Genomic DNA, 9,687 nt, shown 5'->3' with positions numbered 1-9,687 from the left:
GAGAAACTGTAAACACACTCACAGAACCTCACAGATGCCCAACTATCAGGTCTTGTTAACAGAGTTTCTGCCTCATATCCTTTCATTACACAAACATCACCATGGTAAACAATAAACATAAGGTACATTCAAACATCTGATGTATAATATCTATAGTCATTTTAAGACTTTCTTTCCCTTTTCTTAAAATACAATATATTATCTTTATCCCAGGTCATGTTTAAAAAAAGTTGCAAAGATGTTTATATACAGAGGCAGGACATCAAATCACATACAAATTATGAATAAATAAAAAACACAAATATGAACTAATATTGAAAAAGCAGGTGGCAAGCCTAAATGCTTTCACTTTTGTATTCAGCTCTTCTTTGACACCATGGCAACAGGCTGGATTTCAGCAAAAGTGGAAGCAGCAAAACAACCTTTTAAAAAACACATGGCGGAGAACTTCACATCACATAATCTGCTTCCAGCTACATGAGGTTCTGAAAGTAAACAAACACACAACACAATCATCCCATGGGACTGGTGCCAAAAACAAATCCTGACACTGTAATTTAGCCAAGGTTTAGCCACACAAATATGAGTATTCCATTTATGTTGAGCTCTCATAAATCTACTGACCCCCCATATTTGCCTACATCTATGCCATTGTCAAAACATTAGTTTGACATGTCCATAATCTACCCTGTGCAACATACTATAGATGGAAACACTGCAGTCTTGATTTGGAATTAATATTGTTTGTATTAAACATGTTGGATAAACCATACCAGATTCGTAGAGAAATTAAAGCAGCGGAGAGCCAGGTGTGTCTTGGGCCACTGGGTCTCTTGTCTCTCTGTGCCACACCAATCAACACTTATTAAGACACAAACTTGTCTTGGATAATTACCAAATCATTGCCTTACATTAACCCACTAGAGTACTAGACTTTAGGAGGACAACAACACTGATAACAACTATAGGACTAAGATCATGTCTCTACTGAGCCAGACCAGGTAGTCCTGCTGTCCTTCATACTGGACTCACCTCGTCCCTCCTCCGGACAGCTCCAGGCCCTCTCTGTCCAGTTGAAGCCCGCAAGGAGGCCCCTCCACCAAGGGAACCGTAGCCTGACATCTGGCCCCGGGGCAAAAAGCTGGATGGGCAGTACAGGATTACACCCTCATCTGCAGATGACAATATGCAATCACTCAAAAGTGCAGCTGGAATTATATGGGTCAGATTCTAAGTGCTGAACCAGACTAGACCTTCCACCATCTCTGTCCACCTGAGTAGAGGGGATTGCTGCTAGATATGTGTGCTTAAACCAATGGATTATTTTAAGTCCACAGAGGATTTGTATGCGTATGAATGTAGACGGAGCATTACTAGACCTCAATCACAATATGTGTCTGTGGTTGTGGCTTTTATAATACTGTAATGTATGTGTATTTGCATATTTGTATTAATTAGCATTAATTAGATGGTTTGATGCATACCTTGTGAGCCCCACATGGCAGGCCCCCTCTTATGGGGTGAGGGGTAGTCTCCTCTCCTCTGCAGAGTCGGCGAGTTGTCCGCCGACGATGTCCGGCTGCAGCCCAGCACATCAGCCAGGAGCTGCAGGGGGTCGTCTGCTGCAGGGGGTGGGGCCGGCGGAGGGGGCAGGTCTGCACAGACTGATTGACAGCTCATGATAAAAAAAACACTGCCTTCATTTGACCTAACAGGTTGCCTCTTTTAAGCACTGCGGTCTATCTATTCACACTTGGATGTACACTATAGGACTTTAACCATACTTACTGGATAAGACCATCTGTTAAATGACCAAAATGTAAATACACTGTACTGTAAGGATGTGGCTTGAATCCCAAGGCGGGAATGTTACTCATGTGCATTTAAAAACCTCCTCTAGCAAAATACCAAGAAGTTAGAGCCAGTAAGAGACATTTCTAAGTTCTTGCAAATAATAAGCTGGGGTAACTTGTTATTCCAAAAGCTGTGTGTGTTGCCTTGTATAAAATCCTCTCCAAAGAGAAGATATGATATGAAGATAACATAAATGTAGCCCACTGTCCAATATGTCTTACCTGCTTGGTCATGCAGCTCTCGTCGGTGCTGGCCCTCCCTGAGGACTTTCTTCTTGCTCCTGGTTCTGTGCCCCTGAGTAGCATGAGCGTACTCAGCCAGGAAAGGAGATTGTCCTGACAGAAAAGAACAGTGATGTCATCATCAAGTAGACATTCAGAGGGAATAAAAGACACAGCGCCATCTTCATATGCAAATACTTCGTGTTAACATAACATGACAACATTGAATAATTCAGGATAAGTATGCAGTTATGGATTAGCCTGGTAGCAGATCGGTGTGTGCTTTAGCCAACTCCTCTTGTCCAGTTCATTATCATGCCAAACACAGACTGTATGCATGGCATGGCAATACATGACAAAGGACGTGGCTAAGGCACATACAGTTCTGTGACGAGGCTGGTCATTTTCAAGAGGCTAGCTACACATATAAATAATTATCCTATGCATTAGAACTATGAGAGGGGAACAGGTGTGTAAAGACAGGGGGACAGGTGTGTACAACTAACCTCCTCCGCCACTCCTCTCTGAAATATAGCTCTCCCCCATGAAGGTGTCTCCCCATTGGTTGGTGTGGTATGGCCCGCTGACATCATATGGCCCGCTGACATCCTCCTTATTGGCAAACAGGTTGGGGTTGGAATGGGAGACCTGGGAACTGGGCCCGTAGCAGGCCAGCAGGTCAAAGTGCTGCAGCGGGGGGCTGTCGTTGGGGTTGAGGGGGTGTGTCTCCTCCTGAGGGGAGGGGGGAAGTATGGCTGTGGACCGCAGGCTGGAGGTGGAGCCCTGGGTCAGCTCCTCTCTTCTGGAGGAGGGCAGGCTGGGTAACTCATCCCTGGAGCCTTCCATCAGGTAGGTCCTGGCTGGCAGCGGGGGACACCAGTCCTCCTCATCCTCATCTGAGCTACTGGGAGCAGGAGGAAGAGAAGAAAAGACCCCTGGTTTAACAACTAAGAGGACCTGACACATTGAGTGAAAAACATTGTCAGTAAGACCCCAGTATAAATCAAGGGGTCTATCTTACAACAAAACTTGTACTTCATCATCAAGAAAAGTCTTCGAGGCACATTAACAGAGACAGTAACAGTAGTTGACAGAGTTACATTTTAAAAGAGGAACCAGCAGCATTGGGTTACAAAACACAAGAGTGACTTCAAATGATTTATGTTGCCGTGACAACGTCAGAGGACATCAGAGCAGATTTAATAGAGGACATGTTATTGAAACAGGAAAGTGCTAATCCACACTGTCAGACGGTGGCTAATGTCATTACAAAAGACGATGTACAGTCAGAGCAGCTAGGTCCCCCCAGTTATGGTCACAATCTCATCTGTCACAGTCAGTTAGAGGACACTCTACACTCCCCCTGATGTAGCCACAATAAGAGTCTCTCCTGAGCCTCCAGACAATAATGTTTTTAACTCCAACTTTAACCATAGTAAACATCATTAGAGTTTACAATCTGGCCCTAATGTCACGAACTCTTGCTATATAGTTCAGGTAAACTATCAGGTCAAATAGAGTGCAAGCGATACATTCAAACTAAACATAGCCCTCAAATGAGGGCGTCAGAGAATAGAAAAAAGGAAACATCAGGAAAAATCACAATGAGTTATGGAGAAAAGGTTCAATATGTAACAACTTCAGCACTCCTGGTTTTCCTTCCCTCTACTGCCATTTCCCTCCATACACCGTTAGTTCCCTCATCTGTACTTAACAAGCTATCCCATGGGAGGGTGTCTACAGGGGATATGGCGCTAGGTGTTACCTGTTCCTCCCCTCATCCCTGTCTCTCGTTGTGTAACCCCGTTCTTTATTAGCAGGCAGTGGTAGAGACAGCACGTCCTCCCAGTTGAGTGGTGCAGGCTTGGATGGAGGACACGTGGACCTCTGCTTCACCAGCTTGGCTACAGTAGAGAGACAGCAGACAACCCACACACTTATTTAAATCAAGCTGAGGAGAACATTAGAAATTAGCTATGTTAAACATATGTATGTACGATACGTTTGTGTACAGCGTACAAACACCCACATTAACTATGCAACAGAGTTAGCTATATCCTCACTAACGAGCATTCCATGAGCCCTTAACTACAGTACATGAGAAGTGTAATAGCTGCCTGTACCATTGCTTGTCCTGGCGTACTGCAGCTTGGCGTACTCTCTAGACTGGACGGTCAACTGGTCCAGGTCTTGCTCCAGACCGAAGAGGCCAGAGTTGGAGAGGACGGGGGTAATGGCGTAGGGGTCAGGGCCCTGGGAGTAGGGGGTGTTGGAGCCCTGGGTGTAGGGGGTGTTGGAGCCCTGGGTGTAGGGGGTGTTGGAGCCCTGGGTGTTGGAGTATTTGTTGTAGTAGGCTAAACCCTGCAGGTCCTCGGCAGCAGCTGTATTGATGGTGCTGTAGATGGGACAGTCTGTGGACACTGAGCTGTACTTCTCAGACTGGCTCAGGTAATTGGAGATGCCAACTGCGGGACAGAAATAGAAAGTAAATTAAAAATGTAAAGTGGAACCCATTTCCTTGAATGAACCACTTCATCTTCCCTCTGCAATTTCCTGGTCAATAACAAAAGCTCAAATAGGTTCCATCATTTGAGCAGCAATGGCGGCTTATTACTATTAATTTTGCCTCTGTTCAAACTACTGCATTTTATCCCACCCTAAGTTGCAAGAAGTGACTGTGGGCTCTCACCATTGTAGTATCTGTCTGTAGAGTCCAGTTTGCCAGAGCAACAGTTGACTGAGTCTTTTCCATTGTGGGCAAGACCAGGGGCTGGCCAGGAGTCTGCTAGCCATGGGTAGTTCCCCATGTTGGAGCCCAGCATCCCTGGTCTACTGTAGGCAGATGGAGAGAACTAAAAGGTCAGATATTACTGTAAGTCTATGCTGTTTGTAATAAAAAGAGTCCACTCATTCCTTTACTTAGATTGTGTGTGTTGGGTATATGTTAGATATTACTACACTGTCGGAGCTAGAAACACAAGCATTTCGCTACACTCGCAATAACATCTGCTAAACACTTGTATGTTACCAATTAAATTTGATTTGATTCTTGTTTACATTGAATATCTGAGTAAAACCAAGATCTCTACCTTCCGTTGCTGAGACCAGATCCTTCACTGTGAGCAAATCCAACTGCAGGAAAAACAACAAAAGCAATGGCTGCAATTAAAAACACATTTTACTCAAAGCAGTGGAGGCTGCTGAGGGGAATGGCATCAAACACATGGCAGCCATGCTGCTGAGTTTGACCTAGATACACTAAAAGGCATAGATCACAGCAACACTAGGATTCTGAACCCACAGATTACAACAAGTCACATTTTAAGACACTCAGATACCCAGACTTGGCAAACGTGATGGTGACAGGATTGGAACAGATTAGTGGTGTAATGCTAATGGTATTGTTTGTATGCTATGTGAATACAATGTTGGGGTTGAGGTTAAGGATGTTACAGTATACCTGCAGGTGTGTAGGCAAATGAGGTGGTGTAGTGTCCCAGCTCTTTCCTTCTGCGGTGGCGACAGTACAGCCAACCACTGAAGCCCATGAGCACCAGCCACGAGGCCACACCCAACCCAGCGATGAACGCTGGTTGGCTGACCACTCCCGTGATCTGCTCTGATAGACTGAGGCTGCTGTCTTTCTGCAGAGGGTCTGAAGGCATGTCCAGTGACAGGGCTGAATGATAGAGAGTTCAGGTTATCAGTCCGGCAAATTAATTTCCAATATGGCTTCCTGAATAAACAGACAACTAACTTACCCCATTGGTTTTCTAGCAAGAAGTGTTGATATACCGTATGCCAGTAACAAACAATTCAAAAACCTCAAGCCTCATCTTTAGTAATCTACCATACTGACTGAGGACCAGGGTATTAATTGGCTATTAATGTTGGCTATTAATGTTGCATCTAAGGAACGGTCTCTTCTAGTGGTACAGCTGACTCACTGAGGACCAGGTCTATAGGTGGGCTGTGTTCACCCACTCCCAAGTTGGTAACTGCAGCCACCATCACACTGTACTGGAGGTCTGGCAGCAGCCCAGTCAGTAGGATGGACAACCCCGCTCCATCAACTGTCCTGTTGATATGGCTCTCTGTCTTCAACTCAGTGTCACTCCCCAGGCACCAGACCTGGCAGACAGAGAAACAAGCTTGATAATGAGTGGTGGAGAGAGAAACTCTGGAGGAACAGAAATGGGACAGAAACTCCGGAGGGACAGAAATGGGACAGAAACTCCAGAGAGGCAGAAACGACATACAACATTTAATAACACTAGAAGCATCAAGTCGATCATGTTGCCAAGAGGACAACTGAACCAGAAGTGGAGATATTTTGTTGCTAGCCGGCATGACATGGGGATACGATAGGCTTTAAAACGCCTTTCCAGAAAAGTCTGAGAAAATACGTTTATTTTTTTATTTTTGTTGACTGCAAAGCAAACCAAGAGGAGATCCAATCGACAAGATGAGGACAAGTGATTTAAATCTGAGGACTATTAGTTAAATTGTGTTTTTGCATCCTACAGAAGTGTTGCTGTTAACTGATACTAAGCAGGCAGCAATGTGCAATGTTTAATTAAAACCACTAGCACAGCATTTCTGTTCTGCACAGCATGTTTTGGCAACAAGGATAAAACCGACTGCTTAAAATCAGCACATTGATGATTCAAACAAATAATACATTTTCTCTTTCCCACGACCAGCTGTAGTGACTAATTAACTGCCCACTTTTCACTAAAATAATATCAGACAGTAGTCTAGAGTAGCACTTTCCTCCAGGTACAGCTTCAACAGTCTCCACTCTGTAATCTTACCTTGTACTCCAGGACTGTACCACTCTGAACACCAGCGGGGGGAGGTTCCCAGGAGACACTGATGCTAGAGCTGTTGCTGAGCTGGACCACCGACACAGCCTGCGGGGGAGCACTTAACACTGGAAGGATGTGAACATGGACAGCTGTCGGTTAATGAGACCCAGGAAATCAAAAGAGACTTTGGTCAATAAAATAGATTTTCCTATACGCATGTGCTGTGGTGTCCTACAGTAACACATCACAGCATTGAGTCATTTTAGAAGCAAACAAATCTTTATAAATCTAAGGGAAAGTCTGAGGAAAATTGATTCTTACTGCCCTTGCAGCAACAGTAAAATGTAGTGAACTGCTGTATGCCTACAGACTTCACAGAGAAGGACCGTCCTGTATCCCGCTGCGTGCCTTACCCTCCTCAGGGGTGCGTAGCTGCACCAGGGGGCTGTCCAGTCCCTGCAGCTCGTTGAAGTAGGGGCGGACCTTCACCTCGTACTCTGTGTCCGTGTGCAGGTCTGATAGGACAGTGGTGAGCTCAGGCCCCACTTTCACATCCTGGACTAACCAGGCGCTGCCAGTGGAGCGGTACAGCAGCCTGTATCCCTGCACGTACTGAGACTGACGTGCCACCTGACCAATGACAGAACACAGGGGGAGGGACATAGAGGTGGTTAATTATATATTTCCCGAGATATTATAAAGTATGGAGCACAGTACAAGTTGCATATTGTTTCTCCAGGTTATGACACTCAGTTTTACTCACAGTCCAGGAGACCTGGGCACTGCTGGGTGATAGGACCACAGGCTTCTGCAGGTAGAGAGACACCTCCCCTAGTTCTCTCTGCACCTGTCTGCGGTCTACCCCCTGCTCTGTAGGACTCCCATCTACAACACCACAAGAGAACTGCACTCAGAACAGCCTGACGTCATACCACACTGCACTGAGAACAGCCTGACATCATACCACACTGCACTGAGAACAGCCTGACATCATATCACACTGCACTGAGCACAGCCTGACATCATACCACACTGCACTGAGAACAGCCTGATTTCATACCACACTGCACTGAGAACAGCCTGACATCATACCACACTGCACTGAGAACAGCCTGACATCATACCACACTGCACTGAGAACAGCCTGACATCATACCACACTGCACTGAGAACAGCCTGACATCATACCACACTGCACTGAGAACAGCCTGACATCATACCACACTGCACTGAGAACAGCCTGACATCATACCACACTGCACTGAGAACAGCCTGACATCATACCACACTGCACTGAGAACAGCCTGACATCATACCACACTGCACTGAGAACAGCCTGACATCATACCACACTGCACTGAGAACAGCCTGACATCATACCACACTGCACTGAGAACAGCCTGACATCATACCACACTGCACTGAGAACAGCCTGACATCATACCACACTGCACTGAGAACAGCCTGACATCATACCACACTGCACTGAGAACAGCCTGACATCATACCACACTGCACTGAGAAAAGCTTGATGTCATACCACACTTTACTGAAAACATCCTAATGTCATAACACACTGCACTCAGAACAGCCTAACATCACAGAACACTTTCCAACGAAAAAGTCCAAGTGATTGAGTGATTATACACATATTATATGCTGTTCTGTGTCCATACTGACCCTGTGTCCTGATGGGTTCAGAGATTGGGCTGGGGTCACTCAGACCGTAGGAGTTGACTGCTCGGACGATGAACAGGTAGACAGTGTTTGGGTACAGGCCGATGACGGTGTGCTTCTCCTGTTTCACGTGGTCAGCTACCGTCTGCCACACACTGCCAACGGATTGGCTGGGAAATAACATTAATCAATTACAGGTTGAATTCTGGGATTATTGTCTGGCCTTGTCTTTATCCTGATATGATAAATAACGCAACAATGAGTGTGGTTTGACAATTTGGGTCCTCTAGCATAGATGAATGTTGGGTAAATTAATGATATTATCGTCTCAGTCCAGTGAGGACCTATAGTACATATTACCTAGTCTATGGTATGATTTGTCCAGTCAATTACCCAGTGAGTGATAACCGACCAGTCAAAATGCGTTAGCATGCTTCATTTCGGCTGGCGCTCAGCCGGGAACCGACTGAGTGTGCTCGCAAACTCCCTTAAAAGACCTTCACTTGAAAAACAAGAAAAAGCGTCAATAGTACTGTTTGACCATTTTTAGAAGCCGTAGCCAGTAAACACTTCCTCAAAATAGTCTGAATTAATCTAAAATAACTCCAGAAATCTGTCATTAATTTTGACGTTTTTGCGGAGGATTTCTTAGTTGCGTAATTTACTACTAAGATGTTTGGTGTAGTCTTTCTCAATTAAAGAATTTGCATGAAAACGAGTCGTCTCTGGTTGAATGACAAAAAATAAGAATCCCTACTGTTGACCAATCACTGATGAAGGGATGAAAACTTCGGCTCCGAAGAAGAAAAATGTGTGCCCGAACAGGCGAAAAAACCTTTCTGAACTACAAAACGAACAAAAACACATCACAAAATGTTGTCATAATATATGCACGAATTCTTCCGAACTGTTTCGATTCTTCTTCCGAACCAGCCCCGTCGCGGACCAGGATGTCTTGCTCCCAGACAGACTAAATAACTTTTTTGCTCGCTTTGAGGACAATACAGTGCCACTGACACGGCCCGCTACCAAAACCTGCGGGCTCTCCTTCACTGCAGCCGAGGTGAGTAAAACATTTAAACGTGTTAACCCTCGCAAGTCTGCAGGCCCAGACGGCATTCCCAGCC

The 9,687-nt window shown here is 45.3% G+C and overlaps 1 protein-coding gene across 1 annotated transcript in view; it reads right to left on the bottom strand.

The window, feature by feature from the left end:
• Positions 1 to 473: 473 nt before the first annotated feature.
• The window catches only part of LOC120028444 (roundabout homolog 2-like), a 29,438-nt gene continuing 20,224 nt past the window's right edge, over positions 474 to 9,687 (bottom strand). Inside the window, exons 12-26 of the mRNA XM_038973661.1 lie at positions 8,564 to 8,730; positions 7,647 to 7,768; positions 7,297 to 7,513; positions 6,890 to 7,008; positions 6,023 to 6,206; positions 5,536 to 5,754; positions 5,165 to 5,207; positions 4,765 to 4,904; positions 4,199 to 4,540; positions 3,841 to 3,979; positions 2,582 to 2,979; positions 2,076 to 2,189; positions 1,485 to 1,655; positions 1,033 to 1,172; positions 474 to 485 (exon numbers count right to left, since the gene is read on the bottom strand). Of these exons, the coding sequence (XP_038829589.1) occupies positions 474 to 485; positions 1,033 to 1,172; positions 1,485 to 1,655; positions 2,076 to 2,189; positions 2,582 to 2,979; positions 3,841 to 3,979; positions 4,199 to 4,540; positions 4,765 to 4,904; positions 5,165 to 5,207; positions 5,536 to 5,754; positions 6,023 to 6,206; positions 6,890 to 7,008; positions 7,297 to 7,513; positions 7,647 to 7,768; positions 8,564 to 8,730 (2,527 nt within the window). The remainder of the gene's footprint in view (positions 486 to 1,032; positions 1,173 to 1,484; positions 1,656 to 2,075; positions 2,190 to 2,581; positions 2,980 to 3,840; positions 3,980 to 4,198; positions 4,541 to 4,764; positions 4,905 to 5,164; positions 5,208 to 5,535; positions 5,755 to 6,022; positions 6,207 to 6,889; positions 7,009 to 7,296; positions 7,514 to 7,646; positions 7,769 to 8,563; positions 8,731 to 9,687) is intronic.

The sequence above is a fragment of the Salvelinus namaycush genome, chromosome 34 (assembly GCF_016432855.1).
Source record: "Salvelinus namaycush isolate Seneca chromosome 34, SaNama_1.0, whole genome shotgun sequence".
NCBI lineage: Eukaryota > Metazoa > Chordata > Actinopteri > Salmoniformes > Salmonidae > Salvelinus > Salvelinus namaycush.
The sequence above is the reverse complement of the archived record's forward strand: the minus strand, read 5'-3'. Positions and strand labels throughout refer to the sequence as shown.